The sequence below is a fragment of the Larus michahellis genome, chromosome 3 (genome assembly GCF_964199755.1).
Source record: "Larus michahellis chromosome 3, bLarMic1.1, whole genome shotgun sequence".
In the NCBI taxonomy this organism is placed as follows: Eukaryota; Metazoa; Chordata; class Aves; order Charadriiformes; family Laridae; genus Larus; species Larus michahellis.
Genome location: NC_133898.1, coordinates 27,234,899 through 27,255,669, shown reverse-complemented (window position 1 = coordinate 27,255,669; position 20,771 = coordinate 27,234,899). Strand labels below are relative to the sequence as shown.

At 40.5% G+C, this 20,771-nt stretch overlaps 1 protein-coding gene across 3 annotated transcripts in view; it reads left to right on the top strand.

The window, feature by feature from the left end:
• The first annotated feature begins 7,285 nt into the window (after positions 1-7,285).
• RRP15 (ribosomal RNA processing 15 homolog) overlaps positions 7,286-20,771 on the top strand; it is a 37,169-nt gene continuing 23,683 nt past the window's right edge. For 2 of the 3 annotated variants that reach the window (XM_074579316.1, XM_074579314.1), the window contains exons 1-4: positions 7,286-7,464; positions 11,126-11,400; positions 13,302-13,399; positions 14,208-14,409. In XM_074579316.1, coding sequence (XP_074435417.1) covers positions 7,389-7,464; positions 11,126-11,400; positions 13,302-13,399; positions 14,208-14,409 — 651 coding nt within the window. In that variant the 5' untranslated portion in view covers positions 7,286-7,388. The remainder of the gene's footprint in view (positions 7,465-11,125; positions 11,401-13,301; positions 13,400-14,207; positions 14,410-20,771) is intronic. The other variant, XM_074579313.1, reaches the window with a different exon arrangement.

The window sequence follows — 20,771 nt, the reverse complement described above, 5'->3', positions numbered from 1 at the left end:
TCCCTGAACATAGAAAGAGATCCGCTACTGATTTCAGGGGAACCAGGAATTTACCCATTTGTCTTTTATTAAAGATTAAAGTCTCCTAAAACACTTCAAAAAATAATCCCAATGTTACTTGTGAAGCTGCCCGATGTAAGAACATGGAGAGAAGAAAACTTGTTGAAGACAGACTGGATAATCAATTTCTCCAGCACCCATCTGTCCTAGTTTCAGCTGAGATAGAGTTAATTAGAGAGATTAGATGATTAGAGAAAATTAACTCTATCCCAGCTGAAATCAGGACACCGTCTTAACAGTATGTGTGTCTTGCTTGATAGAGCTACCTCTTCTTCCCCTTTACTTCTCCATCTCTAAACAGATGTAATACATTTCTCACTGGAGAGTTTAGGTCCCTCTAAATATGTTCCGGGCATGGTAAGACTCTTGATAGATCTCACCTTGCTTAAATGAGTTTTAATGATGGTTGTTACCCAAGTTCTCATTCAGCTGAAGGAGAATTAGCTGGATTCACTGATTTATAGATGATCTCCACTGTGAGGAGGAGGGAGTAGAGGAGGAGGAATTGATTTTTAGAAATAAATTACTTTGCAGCAATACATCTGAATGCAAAGTTTAGTTTCCTATATTTAAAGTGTTCTTGTGACCTTACTACTAGCAAATGTCAGGTTCTTAAAAACCTACTATTACTTGAAAATCTGAGAGTATGATAGAAGACCAGTTGTAAACCAAAAAGGCCAGGTGTAAACCAATTCCCATTACACTTCAGCTGTCAGGACAAAAAAATTAAAACTTGATCATTTTACAGAAGATTTGCTGATATGAGAATCATGGCTTTTCATCAGCGTTCAGGTGCAAATGGCACATCCCAGTTACAGCTCACATGCCCACAATCTCATGTATTCAGGCTTCATCAAGGTAATCACATACATGCTTAGTAAGCACATGTTTCAAGCTCACAAGTACTCACGGAGAGGTTTTGTGTGCTGAGAGTTCGCAGGTATGCAAGAACCTTGCTGAAAAGGGATTTAGAAGCTTTTTGAAGTCAGATTTATTTATTTATTTATTTATTTTACTGGTTGGAGTAGAGTAACTTATGCAATCAGGTGCTACTGAAGGCAGGTGTATCAAAATCTGGTATTAAATGAAGTGTAAAAATAGTTGCTGATCGTGTATAAACAAGTGTGAAAGTAAAGGTCAAGTCCAGCTACAAAACAGAACTTCCGTGTCTTATAGTTAGGTAAAATATATTATGAAACTCTTAAGCTAGTTTAGCATGAAATCTTTCTTGAGCTCTTACACCATCGTATAAGGGTATTATCTCATCCTCAATTATCTCAATACAGTATTTGCTTTGTAGCTACAATACTGTTTTTGGCTAACCCTTCTGTGTCTGTATTTTATAATGACTTTCATGGACGATGTGAAATCGCCGCAGTGAAGCTTCATAATCATTAACAAAGTAGATCCAGGAAGATTTTACAATTTGAGATAATAATTAGGCATAATTTAAAAAGGTATTCAGGTAACAAATAGATAAACCTTTTAAATAAAGATGTATATAAGCTTCCCTGAGACTATTCTGTAGCAATAAATTACTCATCTTTTAGTTAATCAGCAGAGAATTATCTTTCTCTGCAGTTTGTTGCTTTATAACTGGTGAGACATTCACACTGCCAGAATTCACAGGAACTGTCCCTGCACAACCCTCAGTGCACACAAGCTAAGTGACTATTCTGGCACTTTTAGCACAACTGGAGGCTTTTATTCTGATTTGGGTATGAAACATTTGGATCACCTTCTACTACAGACAGGCTCAAGCTAGTCTTCTCTCTGATTTCCAGAGTGGGAGGCAACCTTTGGAGCTTATCTAAGCTTTTCTGCTTTTTCGTATTTACTAGTTTGTTTTTCTTCTCTTGTCTAACCATTACTGACAATTCTTTAAAAATGATCAGAAGTGATGAATATGGCTGACATAAATGAAAAAAGAAACGCCCAAATCCTTAAAGATTTGGATAAAATATTCATTAACTGTTTTGTTCTCCAACCTGCCCTCCTTGACACGTCCTTAAACATTTAAAATCTACTCAGGACATAAAACTACATTTTTGGGGACAAGCTCTTTTTCTCATTTGTTCATTGTAACTCAAGCTAACCCCTGTGATTCAGATACTGATAAAATGGAGAAAATCTGACATGAATTCCTAAAATTCCAGTTACTAGCTTGTGTTTTGAACTCGATTGTGTCAGGTAATATATCACTACCATAATTCATTCCTATGAAATATAGGAATAAGAATGGTTATTGCACATGAATGAATGAATGGAATTAGTGAATAAGAAACAGACAGGAATTTAACATTTAGCTTTCGGGTACATTAGGTCCTTTTATCTCTCTTTTATTTTCTCATATTGGTGTGGCAGAAAATAATAACTACTCCTCAACATGACATATAAACTTACATATCTCTTAAACCAAGAAGCTGTATTTCAAATGGCACCATGGTATTGGTTGAAAGCTAATATATAACAACCAATAACTACACGCTGAATAAATTGTGTCAAATAATATGGATAGTTGCAAACTCAAGCACTTACAGTTAGGAAAACACAGATTTAAGACTACTCAGCATTACTCCACACATATTCAATGTGATAACGTGCCGCATTCAACGGGCAAGATTTCACAGTTTCTTTTTAGAACTGTTTTTCAGTCCATGGCTCCAAGCATCAGAACAAAATCCCTTTTTTACATAAATGAGAGTTGTTCTTCTTGGCTTTTCTATGGTTCTCATTGTTTAGGTAGCAAACAGTTGTACAGGTGTTCATCTCAGTCTAAAAACATGCATTTATGTTCACAAATACAGGCATAAAGGTTTGAAAATGTTGTATTTACCCCCCTGTGACTCCATCCTAAAAACATTAAGATTTACTTCACTGTGTGGTTGAGTGGCTCAGGTGCCAAACGCATTCCCAAGGAAAGAAACAGGAAGTTTCCACTTGACCTTGCCGGGACCTGGACTCAAACTTTCATGAGGCAAAACATTTGCAGAGAAACGGGTAGTATTTTACTATGATTCATTAAATGTCAGTTTATATGAGTTTTATTGAATACGAGATAAGAGCAGTAGTTATTATATGACAGCACAGTATTCTGTGATTTACTCATGAATTGCTCTTCTTTCTTCATCTGCAAATACCCTGCAGTCAAGGGGAAAACATGGCATCAGCTAAACCAAAGAAATGGAAATGAGGATAAACATGTTTAAATCTTGGGGCACTGGAAAGCTTTATCATGCTCATCTTCTATCTGTTGTTATTGATCTCTTTAAGTGCGGGAATCAAGTTGTGAATACGACTACAAAAGTGGCAAAGATTTTGAACTTTATTTCTCTGGCTTGGGATTCAGCCTTCACTGTAACCGAAAGGGCAATTGTTTGGGGGATATGTGTGAGTCAAGGCAATTTGTTCACAAAGCAAAGAGGAGGAGAGCAGCATCAGCCATAGGGGACAGCCGGGAAAGAAAACACAGCCAGATAGATTGGGAACACCGAGCTGTTTAGTTGGGATAATAAGGGCTCAATACTTGGGAAGCTGAAGATAATGCCACAGAAATGTCTGAGAGAGGCAACAACGCTCAGTCCTCATGGATGGCAGTAACAATTTCTAACACTGAGTAAGGGGTTATATTAAAAATTATCATAATTGTATTATTTTTTCATTTCTATTCTATTGAAATTTTAGCATAAAGATCTTGATCTAAAGGCCAGTGGAGGCAGCACATCTCTGCATTCACTTCCACAGGTATTCAATTAAGTCAAAGCTGAACTCCTAATTTTAATGCTCTTGGTGGCCTGTGCCCAGGATATCTGAGAGGCTGCACTCTGGGATGAAGACCACAGCTGGTAACTACAGCCTCAATGAACATTTTAGAGTAAGGGCAATTCTGTCTGCATAAACAAGAGCACCTTTGCATAGAATGAGACAACTCTGTGGAGCACTTTCCCACAAGAACTAAGGATTAATACAAAACTTTTTACTACCTTGTTTAAGCACAAGGTATGTTTCTCTGACCTCATTTTCTTTTACGTAAACCCACTGCACTTTTGGTCATGTGTCTGCATGTTGAAATGCATCATGCAAGCTTCTTTCCTAGAGACAAACTGACAACAGGCTTTGGACAGCCCACCGCCGTGATGTATGAATTCATTGTATGTCTAGAACAGAAGAGGAGAGAAAGGAGCTCCACCGCTCCAGAAAAAACAAAGTCTTCATTTTGTTACTGCTATTTTTGTCATGAGGAATAAAAAATAACCACTTCAATTGAGCTCTATGCCAGTATTGTTGATATTTAAACTTTAAGCAAAACCAAAAAATTAACATATTTAAAATCTTAGATAAAAATGTTAGGATTGCAAATCCCTGTGCCATCCTTTTTACAGCTTTTTTTCAGACATTGGCTCTGCTGCATCCACAGATCAAACTTTCATGCACTGTCTCATTAGCCATGGTTTTACTACAGACCTGCACATGCAGAATGCCAGCTTGTGCCTTTGCTTCTCTTCAGACAACGTTGCTGACATTGATAAACTGGGAGGTAACTGCTGTTTTGTCTGGGTTGGAAAGACTTTGTAGGCTGGCTATCTCTCCAGCATTCCTCAGACCACAATTTCAATTCAGAAGAACATTCAGGCCAGAGTGATGGGAGACAATGACAGTCATTTGAAATGAGGTTTGGCAACACATTTTCTGAGAAATGCTTTGGGATAATGCTTGTGGAGAGAAGTATGCTATTGGAGATGTGACTTGTTAATTCAGTCTGAGGGAAGAAGGTTCAGACCTTCTTTACTGGAACCCATTACAGGACTTAATCTGAAGATTTTTACATACTTCCAAGCCAAATACGCTACCATGTGCAAGACATGTTCAATAAGGTGTGTGTACCAGGAAATGAGGATGGTAATCGCTATACTGGAAGAGCTTTTTGCCTATGCAGTTTAATAACCTGCTCCTAGCAGTGTCCCTTCTGACACAACATGATTCAGAGATGAATCAGGCCAAGCAAATGCTAGGTGTCTTTATCATTGCATAGCAGACTTAACTAAATGATTAGTGATTATTATTGGCAAACACCCTAGGATTTGAGCCCTACAGAGTAAAACATTAGAAATTATGTCTCCTGTAAAGCTTGGGCCTCTTCATGACACATCCTGGGGATGTTTACGGTTTCCTTCTTACTCCGCAGAGGCACAAATTCTTCAGCACAGTGTTTCTCTTTGCTTGTAACAATGAATTACACTGATATTCTTTCCAGGTAGTTCTGCTCTGCAGGACAGTTTATGATAGAAACAGTGAGTCCAATACTGTTTGTACTTAGCTGGCACTTAACCAAGATGTACATACTTAGCCTTTATAATCTTTACTTGTGAAAGTTTCCCTAGCCACGTAGTAATTTCTGTCACTCTATCTGACCTTTCTCCAACTTCTAATTTTTCCACCTGATACTGAGGTAGCAAAAGGAATTTGCTATCTTGGCTGCCACCCGCATCATTCGGAAAAGAACATGGAATAATAGAAGTACAAAGACGCAAGACTGACTGCACAGGGTAGCAACAACAAATGAAATATTTATTTACAAAAATACAGAGTGTAGAAATTAAACAGCATGTTACTCAGGTAATAAATTCTCAAACCTAAGGTAAGAGGGATGTATTTCTTTTTCTACAGATGGTGGATAGTCTGCTCTTCTGAACACCCAGTGCTAAAACCAAATACTACCATTAAGAAGAAGGGATTTCAGTACATCAACTGAACAGGAGTTTGCAAAAATTTCTAGCATACTAAACTATTAATTTGAAAAATTTGTAAAAGAATGTAAACCATAGTTAGTGATCTATTCATGCTAAGCATTAGATCGGTTAGTTTGGGTAGATACAGTAACTGTCATGTGGAGGTTAACATGCCAGCCCACCCCAGAGGAGACTTGTGGTGGAACGTGTCATTTCAGACATGCAGAGGGTCCGTGGCTCACCCACCTATCTGGGGCCTATGTGCCTTTGGGTGTCTGAGGTGGTCTGAGCACATCTACCCCACAGATAACAGCTAGCGCAGGGTAACTTTAAAGATTGAGAGCACCCTCCCGTGAGTATCCTCAGAGGACATCTCTAGTGTAGAAAAAATATATTCAAAATAATATGTGGAAGCATCAGTGTGCAAATGGTATATCTTTAAAGAGGATGTAATATGAGGACAGGCTGAGAGAGCTGGGATTGTTCAGCCTGGAGAAGAGAAGGCTCTGGGGAGACCTTATAGCGGCCTTCCAGTACCTAAATGGGGCCTACAGGAAGGATGGGGAGGGACTCTTTATCAGGGAGCATAGTGAGGGGTCGAGGGGTAACGGTTTTAAACTGAAAGAGGGGAGATTTAGACGAGACATTAGGAAGAACTTCTTTCCTGTGAGGGTGGTGAGGCACTGGAACAGGTTGCCCAGGGATGCTGTGGCTGCCCCATCCCTGGAGGTGTTCAAGGCCAGGCTGGATGGGGCTTTGAGCAGCCTGGTCTGGTGGGAGGTGTCCCTGCCCATGTCAGGGGGGTTGGAACTAGATGATCTTTAAGGTCCCTTCCAACTCTAACCATTCTGATTCTATGAAATGTTTGTTTCGTTTTGGGTTTTTTTTGTTGTTGTTGTTTTTTTTTTTTTAATTTGACTGAAATGCCAACAGAAAATGATTTGGTTTTCTTTCCTCCCCATGTTAAAAACTGTCCTCCTTTTGGGCCTTGACCCACGTTTTCTTTGGGATATCAGCACTGTGAAGGTAAGCCTTCAAATTCTTCTTCCCACTATGCAATCTACAGTAAACACAACATCAATTTATTGTTGCCACATTGACTGTGGCTCCCAAAGGCGGAAGAGAGCAATTGCCAGAGAATAACCAGCCTGCGCTTTGCTGTGTTTGAGCTTTTGCAGGGGTACTCCCCAGGCTTCGGCTGAGGCAGTCTTTCTCCGTGTGCTGAAGTCTGAGGCCATCTGTGGGTGCTGGTGACCCCAAGATGGCGCCCCTGAGGGCCGGCGTAGGGGAAGTCCACAGGGTCTCACTGGGCTTTGCCCACTGCTGCAAGGGGTGCCCGAGACCCACAAATCCTCCGGGCCTGAGGAAGAGCAGAAACCCAGGCAGACCTCTCTGTATTTTTTTTATTATTATTATTTATTTTTTTGTTTCTGTCCCTTGTGCAATGAAAAAACCCGGCACTACCAGACTCGCTCAGCTGCCTCAGCGCCTCGTCAGGCCCGGAAGCCTCCGACACCTCCTCCTCGCCTGCCCGGAACCTTTGGAGCCGGAACGCAGATTCCGGGCGCCGGGGCCGGGCCGGAAGACAATACTGGGAGGATGCAGGGGAAGATGGCGGCTGCCGTGGCGGGCTCACGTGGACGCGGGGATGCCGTGGGCGAGGAGGCGGACAGCGGTAACGGGCTCTGCTTCCCAAGCGGGAGCGGGCGGGAGGGTAGAAAGGCGTTGGGGAGGGATCTGGACAGGCTTGATGGATGGGCTGAGGCCAGTGGTATGAGGTTCAAGAAGGCCGAGTGCCGGCTCCTGCACTGGGGTCACAACAACCCCATGCAGCGATACAGGATTGGGGCGGAGTGGCTGGAGAGCTGCCTGGCAGAAAAGGACCTGGGGGTGTTGGTCGACTGCTGGCTGAATATGAGCCAGCAGTGTGCCCAGGTGGCCAAGAAGGCCAACAGCATCTGGCCTGTGTCAGGAACAGGGTGGTGAGTAGGACTAGGGAAGTGGTCACCCCCTGTACTCAGCACAGGTGAGGCCCCACCTCAAGTACCGTGTCCAGTTATGGGCCCCTCACCACAAAAAAGACATTGAGGTGCTGGAGTGGGTCCGGAGAAGGGCAATGAAACTGGTCTGGAGAATAAGTTTTATGAGGAGTGGCTGAGGGAGCTGGGATTGTTTAGCCTGGAAAAAAAGGAAGCTGAGGGGAGACCTTATCACTGTCTACAACTACCTGAAAGGAGGTTGTGGAGAGGTGGGGGTCAGTCTCTTCTCCCAAATAACAGGACAAGAGGAAGCGGCCTCAAGTTGTGCCAGGGGAGAATTTTTATATTAGGAAATTTTTTTGCACTGAAAAGGTATTAAGCATTGAAACAGGCTGCCCAGGGAAGTGGTTGAGGCACCATCCCTGGAGGTATTTAAAAGACAGGTAGACATAGCACTTAGAGATATGGTTTAGTGATAGTTTTTGTCAGAGTTAGGTTGATGGTTGGACTAGATGATCTGAAAGGTCCCATCCAACCCAGGCGATTCTATGATTCTATGGGGGTGGGAAGGGGTTTGGGTCTTTCTCTGCTCAGACAGGCATTGAAGGCCTCCCCTGCCCGGGGGCAGGGGAGGCCTTCGACACCAGTCCGATCCCCTCCTTCCCCGGCCCCTATCCTTTCCCTGTTAAAACCCCTTCCCAATGTGGTTTCTTTATTCTGGGAGGAATGGAGGTTGTGGCCATTTGGAGCCGTAGATGGCAGTGGTTTCTGTTTGGTCTGAGGGACAAAACTGAACCCAAGGGGAAACCTTATGTGGGAGCTTCTTTCAGAGCTCATTGCTGAATGATTGCTCTTTTTAACTGTATGTGTATACACCTAGATTGCTGAGCAAGTTTAGAAGACTAAATTATGGAGATGTATACGTGTATTTGCCCCGCACACACACTTAGGATTTTTTATATTAAATCTATACCAGGCTTCAAACTTTGCAATTCAGGATAGAGTCCCAGGTCTTACTTCTGATAGAGTTAATATAGTTTAAATTACTTTGAAATTCCTCTGCTTTATCTCATGCTGTTGACAACTGTTGACATGACATTATGATCCTCTGATGTAATAAAGAATAAGTCATGCCTGGTTGTTGAAGCCTTGTTCATCTTTCTGTAATTGTTGAAAGCAGGTATTGTTGGTATTATCTGTCATTCTATTTTCTTGGAAGAAAATATTATGTAGACTAAGACATGCTTTTGCAGTTTTCCTTTTTATAAGTCTGTTCTGTTCTGCTACGGGTGGAATTTCGTCCTAAGCAGTGTGCGGAATTCAGGTTTGGACTTCTGGTAGCTGTTAGCATTTGTATGTATAAAAAGTCACAAGTAGAGGTTGATTCCTTGTTTAGATAGCAACGTTCTAGTAGGGCTTAGGGGTGAAAACTTGACAAATTGTTTTACATGTAGGAATCCGCCAATGCACCTACTTCTTTACATGCAATGGTTCGAATTTTTCTTTTTTATTTGGAAATCAGGATACGAAGATGTACGTATATCATAAAAAGGATGCCTTTAGTAGTTTATGAATATGTTGAACAAATTTGCCACTTCTGAATTTCCAATTTACAGTAAGGACTGTTGAAAAAAGCCCCACAATTTATCCTGTGTGGAGTGTGGCACAACACTGTGTTCACCTTGGTGGCAGTAAAAATCATACTGATATAGATAATGAGCAAGTATTCAATAAATATTTCTCTTCCACTTTTGTGATGTAAACATATAATCTTGTGTCTTTCCATGATGATGACTAAATGCCCTCCAAGCCTCTAAACGTGCCTAGCTATTAGAGGCTTTGTTTTAAATTGGTTAATGCCACTGTTTTACTGCTACATTGGATGTTTTTTGCTGGTTCAAAAAGGCACATGGAGAAGGCAGAATAATGAGTCTGACAACAGAGTGTATGTTTATGTTTGTTAAGTAATTAAATAGGCAATTAGTAGAGAATATCATTAATAGCTGTCTGCATGGTTTTATAGAAAACAGATCTTGTGAAGCAGTCCTGACTTCATTCTCTTAATGATTTGGTTGATGAAGGTAGTTTATGGGATATAGTAATGCTTGCAAAGTAAAGCACTTGGCTCAGTAGTACTTAACACTGTGATTTTAAATACTCTTTTTATGGAGTGAGAGCGGTAGATGGATGAAAACCAGTCAGCTGGTGTCTCAGAGTTGGTGGGGAGTTGTCCCCTTACTGGTATGAGTGTGGACATATTAGAAACCAGCCTCCTTCTGTCCAGAACTTGTTTTGCAGCCTTGAAAGTTAATTAATTTAAAAATTCTGGGTGGCACAAATATGAGTGGAATGGTAGTTAATAGCGGCGGGTCACTTGTAAGCTCTGCTCTTGATTATGTGATAAAGTGGGTCCACTGAAATAACCAAACATATTTTAACACACCCTAAACTTGCAGCTTGTTTCATTCTAGTTAATCATCCACACCGTTAAAGGCTTGATTTTTTTCTATTTGACCATTAGAACAGACTAATGAGGGAAGTGGTAGATTCTTCATGTGTTTTATTTGCTGTCTAATTGGCTGTTCTGTCTTACTGTTGCTTGACTCCAGACTTCAGTATTTTAACTTTAATTCCTTCTTTTCTGTTTTGAAGGGACATAGGGTAAGGAAACTTGAATTTGGGGGTGTTTTATTTGTGTATCAAGAATTTGAGCAGTTAGCTTTACCAGAAAAGCTTAGTGCCTCTGGTTTCTTTTGAGCTACCTGACAACTGTCTTGATTCTTTATTTCACAAAGCAGCCTCCCCTCTGCGTTCATTATGCTTAGTAATCATATTTTTGCTGGCATTATTTTCCGTGAGCAGATTTTGCTGTCATGTAAGAAATGCTCCCCCACCTTCAATTTAATCCATGTAGCTGATTGCATTTAAGCACTAGATGTCACTGTTGCGGTTTGTATAAAAGTGTGTACATATATACATATGTGTGTGTATATATGCCTCTGTAAATTATAATTTTTGAACTGGAAAATACGATTTTTTCTCAAAACTTGCTGCTCCTAAGCATCAAAATATTCATTAATCTAATAATAAATCTTCCAAGGGTGCCTTTTCTCTTTTACCCAACCTCTTAAATCACTTTAAATCATCACTGACATGAGCAAGCACGTGCACAGGATACTTTCTAATAAATTCATTATGGAGGTGTATGCCTGCTTGAGGAATTAATAGTAGCAGCAAGCAGTACATGACCCTGAACTTGAGTAACATTTACATACGGAGAAAATTATGCTAGTGATGGATCCTTATGAGAAACAGAACTCCTGATACTTCTTTTTGTTCCTTTTTTTTTACCCCTAGATTCTGAGTTAAGCTCACAACTTCCAGAAGACAGCTACTCTTCAGGAGGTGAAGCCCTGGATGGTGATGATGAAGATGAAACAGCAGCCCTTGGCAATGGGGTTGAAGAGGCAACAAGCTCCAAAGCTGGTCCAAGTGCAGGCTGGGCAGATGCCATGGCAAAAGTGCTCAACAAAAAGATTCCACAAAATAAGTCCACCATCTTGGCCAAGAATAAAAAACTGGAGAAGGAGAGAGAAAAGGAAAAACAGGAAAGACTGGAGAAGAGGATGAAGGTGAGAAAAAGATGCAGTATTTTATTGTGCAATCGCAGTCAGATGGGGATACATGCAAGATCCCCTCAGTGGGGATTTGGGAGAGTCCTCTGAGACTGCCTCAGTTTTGTAATCTCTCCTCCACAGTTATCTCAAGAGGCTTCAATTTTTTTACTTTCCAGACAGTCACGCTGTAGGGCTTTTTCCCTTACTGCTTTTTCTGGGCCATCAGGCAGGCTGATCTTTGGCAGCAAGACTGTTCCCGTCTGTCCGCTTAAGGTGTGTCTTTGCTGTTGAGAGGGTGAAAGCTGCTGCTTTAAGCTTAGTTTTCTAATTGCTATTGTTAATTTGGGGTATAGTTCACTTTGTTGGCATTACAAGTTGAAATAGTTCTCATCGAAAGTGCGAGCGAGAAAGAGAAGAAAACTGCTTTCATTTAAATTCTGCTGTGACTTCCAAAATCAAAGGCCTCTAGGTTGAGATTGCAGTAATCGTTGATGCAGTTGTGAATCATTATTTGCTCCCCTCAATGATTTTCGTGGTAGGAGTTTTCTATTACAGTGTTCGTGCCCTAAATTGCTTCTGGTTCTGAAGCTGTTATGAAGAAAACAAAACAGTGTTGGCAGTTAAGTCACTTGTTTGTGTATCTTTAGTGTAACTTTAAATTCCAGGCTGTGATTGATTTACCTTCAGGGTAAAAATACATTAATAGTTCTAATGTCTCATCTTACCAGTTCTGTTTCAGTGGGATAGCCAGGTTATCCACCTGACAGTCTGGAACATGCTGTGGTTAGGCCACGGCCTGCCTCTTAACTGAGCAGATGCCATACAGAATCTCTCTGTATTTATGGTTGTCCTAAATACCTGTTCCCATCCAGTAAATATGTGGGAGTACTGCAAAGCAGAGGTGGGCTGCAGGTCCCCCAACTGACTTGTTTACCCTTATAAAAGCTTGAGAACAGTCTGCCTTCTATTAATTTCTTGCTGATGGAAGACAGAATAGGGCAATTCTTTTCATAGAAGGCCAAAACACAGTCATAAATTCACAAATTTGTAGTAGTCTTCCTGGAATTCTAAAGGTAAGGACTCTAAAATTCCATGAAAGACTTTTTGCGTAAAATACACTTAATGCAACATCACCAGGCCTAGAACACTGTTAAATTGGTAAAAGGGAAAAAAATATTTCAGTACCTGAAGCTGGGGCTGGGGAAATACAGTGTTCTCCTGTTGCAGCAGAAAAAAAGCTGGTAGTGTTGCGGCCCCTGGTAATGGGAAAGCAGATTAGTTTGGTTTTCATACAGAGTGCCTCAAAGAAAAAGGACGAAAATAAGTGTTGTGCACAGGAGTTGTTTTCTGGTGAGCATTTGGTGCTCTTCCTGATGTTTGAGTTTTGCCAGTTGTAGTCTTTGCCATGCGTCACTGTTGGTCACAAGGCTGTACTGTGATTAACTCAGCAGGGGAAGTCAAATTCCCAAGGCTCAAAATGCAACACGCCTATCTTGATAGACCCAGGATTTTATTATGTATAAATTTCTCTGTGATCAGCTTATTAAGTCTTGGAGTTGAAAGCTGTCTTTGAATAATTTCCATGTCCATAGCAACCAGTGTGAAAGGATTTGAGTATTTCTAAATTCCTTTTGCTTGTCTTGAGTCAGAGGCATCACTCTGGTGCGACTCTTTTCTAGTTGTTGTTTAGAGAAGGCAAGTGACTTTTTGAGATTTGACTGTGGCCCCTGGTGTGTCCGTACAAGAGACTTGCCTCAGACCTGTTGCCCGGTCCCATACTGGAGCTCCCCTTAGCCTCAAACCAAACCGAGATTCCTTGATTTATCTTTTTTTCCCTTCTTGCTACATACACTATCAGAGCATGCTGCATTCTCAAATGCTCCATGTTGTTTCACATAACAATATTTATAATGCAGCTCGATAAAAAGCGGGAGTGGGAAATGATGTGCCGAGTGAAGCCAGATGTTGTCAAAGACAGAGACAGAGAAAGAAATCTTCAGAGAACTGCCACAAGGTATGAGTTTTTCTGAATGCTTTCCTTAAATGTATGTGTATCGAAAAAAGGAGAAAAAGGGGAAGAAAAGGCCTGTGCAGGTAAGCTGTTTCCAATCAGAATGAACTCTTAAGAAGTGACTAGCAGGAGCCAAGTGATTTATATACAGGTCTGCTTTGTACAGTATCAAGTTCAACAAAAGATTTCAGAAGCTTTATGAAAGAGTGAAAATTTAGATGGGAACATAATGTTTGCTTAACAGAAATGCTGTGTTGGATCCCCTTATTTTGTTAATTTAAATGCTTTAAAAATGCAGACAGTTGTTTCTGCTACTCTGTTTCTTCCTTCTCTGCAGAGAATTCACCAGATCCACATCTGTTAAGTTCAGTTGCCTGTTCTGCCTTGCAGTAGTTTGGTGTTGCAGAACTAGTTGAACACCTTGATATGCTGTCTGTATCTGTCTCCTTACTCATTGCTCTGCCTTGTCCCCCTGCTTCAGCTGCTCTTAACATCTTCCCTGAGGACTTTAGCAGCTGATGTAGGGCGAGTAACGTGCTTCTGGGGATGAGACATGCTCTTGCACTGATCTCAGTGCCATGTTATCATGCTTACTTCTGCAGAGTTATTTGTGGATTTGTGAAGGAAGAGCGACAGCTGTAAGTCTCTTACGTTGCAGTAAATATTACTTCTTAACTGATTTGAGGTTTGAAGTAACTGTTTTGGGGAGCTAGCATCTGCACTGATTAGTTGCTTTGGTAGAGGGTTCGTTTCCTTAAAGGGAACTTGAGTTAAAAACTTTTTTGTTTTGTTGGTTTTTTCCCCATGCCAGAGGTGTTGTACAATTATTTAATGCTGTCAGGACGCACCAAAAGAATGTTGATGAGAAGGTGAAGAAAGGTGGGAGCTCTGAGAGGCAGCGTGCTAAACTGCTGTCATCTGTTTCAAAGAAAGATTTCATCAATGTTTTAAGAAACATGGATGGTGCTAAAGGAAGCAAGAATGCTGCTGGAAAGGCTACAAAAAGTAAACAGGTAGGTTTCGTCTGGGAGAAAAAATGCATACAAGATACCCTCTTAGTATAATTATTGTCCATTAATGTGCTTGCTCTTCAGAACAGCTGTGATCCTAGTGCCTCGGGGTTTTTGAGACTACTTAGGAATGGAGCAGGCAGCTCTTAGCCTGGTTTCCCTGTCTTTTGAGTATCAAAGTATGAAACCCTGGAATCTCTTTTGATATGACACCAAGCCTTGTATACAAATAACTTGGTTTTGCTGTTTTTTTTAAAAAAGGAATACTGAAAATTGGATTTTATGTTGGATTTTGCACCAACCATGGAATAAACTGCTAGATTTTAGTGGCTTGTGACATTTAGAATTTGGCCAATAGTAGTTATCAGCTCTTCAGAATTGTTAAAGGCACAGTGGCTCTTCATCTTACATGTTATGTTAGACTGTACTACTTGTGTGTACCCACAGTTTTGGGCACTTCAGACTCACTTCCTCTGGATGATTATGGTATCTGGAACGGAAAGGCTTTGCCATACAGGTCAATACCACAACAGAAAGAAACTGAGACATATTAAACATTGTATGTAGGCTTTTCTTTCCCTACTTCTCTGTGTGTGTTAGGCTGATGTGGCTTTATTGCTGTTACGATGTTTTGGAAAGAAGTATTTTAACATGTTCCACTTTTTCCAAACGTGCTCAAGAGACGCAGTGCAGTTGGCCTTGTCCAACTGTGTAGTGATTCTTTCAGTTCACCAAGTAGCTCAGGGTTGAAAACAAGTTGCTCAGACATACTCTTTCTCAGATTTCAGAAGCTGCACGTTTTTGAAGCGTATTTGTGTTCAGGTTTGAACTTTGTGCTTGGTAGTGGGTGTAATACATCTGTTGGCCCAGACTCACAGCAGTTAACTAAGTGCTTTTCTGTGCCAGGAAGAAATACTTTAATCAGTTGGGAGACAACAGTTTGTCATATGTTTTTTGTTTGTGTGCACTTGGGGAGCATGCTGAAACACTGCCTGCCATGAAGAGCTCATACAATTTTCATGCAAGTGTAATATTAAAGTATTTTTAAAATTCTTTGGATAATGAGAACAATTTAGCTTGGTGCTGACACTTTATTTCTCCTTAAATAATTCCAGCTTACTTGTTTGGGTGGGGGGGGCTTGCGTGTGTGTGGTTCTTCCCCCCCTACGCCCCTGCTTTTTTTTTTTTTCTTCTCCCCTGGAATAGCAGAACGTCAGAGTGATAGGAGTGCCAACTACTATTGTAGTAGGCATTGAATCAACAGCTGAGCAAAAACTAGGACCTTTTTTTCTTTGTGTCAGATTGTAGCAGGGCAATTTTCTAATTACTAGGTCAGAAAACATGGTTGCAAATGTTTCTATATTTTAAAAAAAAAGTCTTATTCTGGCAGCATCAGTAACAGCCTATTTCCATTAAAGTGATCTGGAGATGCTTTAGATGCCGCCTGGTTAGTGTTGGTTTTGAGTATTGATATAGATGCTGCTTTCATGTTGCTTGTGAACAAAACCTTCAGATTTTGGAGTTTTTCATTAATATAAGGCTATACTTGTAGGTTTGCTTTTTTGTTTGGTGAGAGGGAGTGGCGTTTTTTGTTGTGGTTTTTTTTGAATAGCCATGTCTGCCTGGATAGACCACCCCTGCCCTCCCTCCCTCGTAGCATTTCCTTCAGTGACTTTCCATTCAGGACTCAAGTAAATTTGCCTTATTTTCTCTTGAGAACATATCTTAGCTGTTTAGCAGGCTCCCATCCTCATAGTTGTTGATGCTTGAGGTTGAGCCCAATATCTGATCTTCAGTCTCCTCCTCAGAATTACACAAACATTTAGCCATAATAGTACAACATAGTACTGCTAGCCTCCACGGTCATATCTCTGCTTCTTGGTCTTTGAGGGTTTTTCAGAGGCATGAGGCTTTTGGGTGGTGAATTTGTTGCAGCAGGAGTTTGGTAGATTGTTTGTGCCATCTGAAAGCTTTTGTTTGTTTGTTTCTGTTGTTTTTCTTTTTTTTTGTAGCAGCTTGCTTTGTTTTTAGCAGTTGAGAGCATGGCATGTATTTCATTTTTAAAAAAGAGGAGGGAAATACATTTATTTATCTCAGCAAAAACAATGGAAGAGATGCCAATCCCAAACTTCAGGCACTCTGCCATCAATTAAAATGCAGTCCAGAACAATAAAAACTCTACCCCACCCACGTAAAACAAGCAGTCAGCAGGAAAAATAGCAGAATAAAGTTTTCCCAGTGAAAGCAAACCTTTCTTGACTCAAGCCTTGACCATATTTGTGAGAATGGGCAAATGCTTTTCCTTACTTTACAATGGTTTTGGGATGCAAAATTTGCTGCTGTATTTTTGAAAGTTTGGTGGCTTCTTCAAAATGTCAGGGATTGTTGAAGAAACCCCTTATAAAGCTCTGTTGTGGCTGACTATTTAGTCAGGTATATGTATGCATGAGAAAAAAGTTAAATGCTCTGTAAAGGCCCATTCGTAGCAGTGGGGTTTCACAGTACCACAACGACTTAAAAAAGTTTGTTCTCTATTTCCATCGGCTTCATGCATTGATGGGAAGGACAGGTAACCTGTGTCCTCTGAGAATGTTGTTTATAGTCTTGTATACTTTTAAACATTGTCCTTAATATTACTTGGTGTACGCCCACCCAGTGTAGCTATGAAAGAAAGACTGTAAGCCTGTGAAAATTTTCCTGTACCATGTGAAACTGTAGCCCTTCTTGGGGTTCTGTGTGCCCAGATGGGAGTAATTACTTCTTTGAGCTGGAGCCAAAAGCTTTGCCTTTCATATCATTAGCTGTTTATCAAGGTATTTCTTAATCCTTACTGAGCCATCTGACTTGTGTAATATTTTTCCCTGTTTTTTTCCAAAGTACTGTACATGATGCTTGCCTCCGGGTAATATCATCTGATTTCTCTACCCTCACCACCTTATCTGAAAGCCTTGCAATGTGGGAGAAAAATGTAATAATTTTCCTTTTTTAAAAAAAATCCCGCTTGCTTGTTGTTTGGGTGGGGTTTTTTATGTTTTGGGTTGGTTTTCTTGGGAAGCATTTATTGGGAGATACGACAGCTTTTGGTCTTGTTCAACGCAATCCTTACAGACCAGATTTTCCTTTCAGTATGTGTTGGTTGTATCTTGCAGCTTCCCACCTGTAAGATACCATAAGAAACATGATTAAACTACAGGTTTAAAAAAAGGTACATATCAGATATGCTGTCTTTCCAGCCCTGGAGGCTGAAGTGATATTCACATCTATAGAAGAAATACAGAAGTAGATAGTGGCAGTACCTCTAGGTCCTTAAGAATTTTCTGTGTGCTCTTAGCATTATGGGTTAGGGAAGTACCTTTGCTTCCAGGGTTGAGTGGAGTTTCTGATCTCTTAGAGTTGCACAGACATGTTGGTTGATGTAGTGAATTACATGGGGTCTTGAAATCTTAATTGTAAGAAAACAAAGAAATTCAGAGTTAACATTTCCAGAGCAGCCTCAGCTCACCTCCATTGCTGCATGCCAGTTACAACAGGGTTGTTCAGTACCAGAAGCTCTCATCTTGACTTTTTGCTTGTCATTTGTGCTACTCCTTTTAAAACATTACTGGGTGCTAAAACATTTTCTAGTGACACATAAATAACTGACATGAAAGTTACAAATGTTCTTTGTGATGAGCATAACCTGCACTCATCAACCTTTAATTTTGAATTAGGCCTTTGTAGCATGGTTTTCTGAATCGCCTGTGTTTGCTTCAACTTGTAAGTTTTCTTACACCAGATCTGTTGCAGAGAATTTCAGTGGTTGGAAGTGAGAGCAGGATTTCCTGGTCTACTTCAGTAACCTTGATCCAAATTCTGCAAGGGAATTTTTCTGTAAACTCTGCTGACTACATGACTTGGAGGTACAATTTACTTCCTGTGTTGTGATCGCATCTAGAAAAAATTGATGTATTGGTCTCAAAATAGTACCTATTCTAAAATAATTTATTGATGGGAAGGAAGATGAGCAGAGAAGAATACAAGTGCTATTTCAGCTATATAACAGCTATTGCTCATGTGGGACTTGAAATAAAATGCTTTTCCAGAAAAGTTCCTTCTGCCTGAAGTGTACTTTATAAATGCTTTTAGTGTTTAGTAAGTACTTTGTAAACACAGTAATTAGAGTCAGGTTTACTATATATTTTTCTTTTGTTCATAAGATTTTTAATATACAAAAATATTTTAATTTTAAGTAGCGGGGCAGAAGGAGTACTACACTTCCAGCTTTGACTGCTGTTCTTGCTGAGACACAAGGAGTGGCATGGGGGGGGCTTTCATTTTTCAAGCTAGATGGGGATATAGATGTGCTTTCCAGCTTAAAAATTAGTTCTTTTTAAAATCTGTGAGAGTGAGTGCCTTCTTTTTCTTGTGGCTGCATAAGTACTGGCCATTGGCATGTCGTTCTGCTTTTTTCCACAGTTTCCACAGTGTAGAAATGGGGAGGGGGGGGGCGGGGAAAAGAAAGATTATTTTCATCCATATCCCAGTCCGGAAGGACAGTAGTCTGAACAGTTGCTTCAACCAGCTGTAGGAAATAGTTTGGTTCTGAAGTACGGATGAAGGCATAGACAACTTCTAGAAATTTGGTAAGGTGTATCAGCACCTCTTTTAATCTTAAAAGGAAACTTTTTTTTTTGGTGATAATGGCATTGCAGAGTAGCAGAAGTTTATTACTACAGTTGTTGTGTGCTGGTTTTACAGAACTAATTGAAGGAGTAACCAGGCGTGCGTGTATTCCAGCAGATTTGAGGGGGCAGCCAAGTATTAATTTAGTTCAGCTGCAGCTAGAGTAGATGTGTTCTCCCAATTTCAGTAAACGTCTTCCCATCACATGCACAGAAACTTTTAATTTGGATTCCTTTCTAAATCATGCATTTGTATCTCTTTTTCCTAAATGTGTGTACACTTTCTTGAAGGTCACCTTGTATATGTTTGGAGCTCATGCTTTTAATGTAGTGTTTTGGTTTTGTACCAAAAGGTTGCTGACTACCTAATTGTATACTCTGATTTTTATCCTTAGGGATGAATGCAGTGCAGCCTGCCACCAGTTTGCTATATCCCGAATTCCTTACGTTCTTTAAGGTGAAGGGTTGTTGTGCAGTATTATAAGTTGTTTGATGGCAACATTTTTGCTTTAGATCTGTTTGCAGGAAGACTTACTCATTTTGGGTTGCCAGCAGGGTTGGGTTTTAAAGATACATGAGCTCAGTTCCCTATCTGTTGTCATAGCTGGTAACACATATCTGCTTTAACGTGGGAATGTAGGTCTCTGTCAATATTTACACATGTATTTGTTTATTTCCTTTCTGCTCTCATTTCAGGTACTTGATCAGAAGTCTGGTAGGGAAAAAGATGTGATTTTGCATTCTGTTTCCATCAAGCTCGCTCTTTGTCCTCTTCATGTTTTATGTTCCTGACAGGTTCTTTCCCCCTGCACCTGCAGACCAAGCATGTAGCCTGGCTTCCTGATGGCTAATGTGAGAGCAGCCCTGACAGCTGCTTGCACAGAAAGACTAGTTCCCTGTCATCATGAGTCACATACGGTCCAGTTTGATGCTGTCTTCTAAGGTGCAGATAGTATGTGATCAGTGAGGTCAGATATTTTATGAGAATTTGGATACTAAATACCTATCATAAATACTTAGAGCTACATGTTCCACCTAATTATTTTAATCACTTGGAAAACGAGGTAAAAGGATAGCAAGCAGTGTGGAGTGGAAATGAGTGTTAATAGGGAGGCAACTGGCAGTTCATTCACCTTGAGGGCATTGCTGCTCCATCACATTCAGGGTTTATTACAAACCATATCCTTCACAGCCTTACCATTAGTCACCCATCACTCCAAAATGTTATTTGTTTGTTCTTGCTTCTGCAATAAGTGGACGAGGAGACTCAATTGTTTGGGTCAGAGCTTCTTTTGAAACCAGTTATGCCTCTGGACAACATTGCTACCTGCATATGTCTCCTCTCCGGGAATATGGGACATAGTTCAGAGTAAAGCCTTTTAAACGTTATTGCTCCTATAAAAATGCTCTACTGACTGCAGTGGAATGTACTACTTCTTGTGTTCAATGAAATGTAATGCATTGCCACAGCACAGTTGGAGGACATGCTTTACACAACACTCATCAAGGGAGAAGTAGCACACCGGATAAGATGATGGAAGTCCAGTTGTCAGACAAGGACAACAGGCTTCAGAGAAATACAAGTTTTGCAAGTCAGAAAATACCATTTATTGTTGTCTCTGGCTGCAGAGATGAGGTGTGACTCTTTTCTCTTTATTCTTGACATCTCATCTGGAAAATTCTTCAAGCTGAGATGGTCATCCC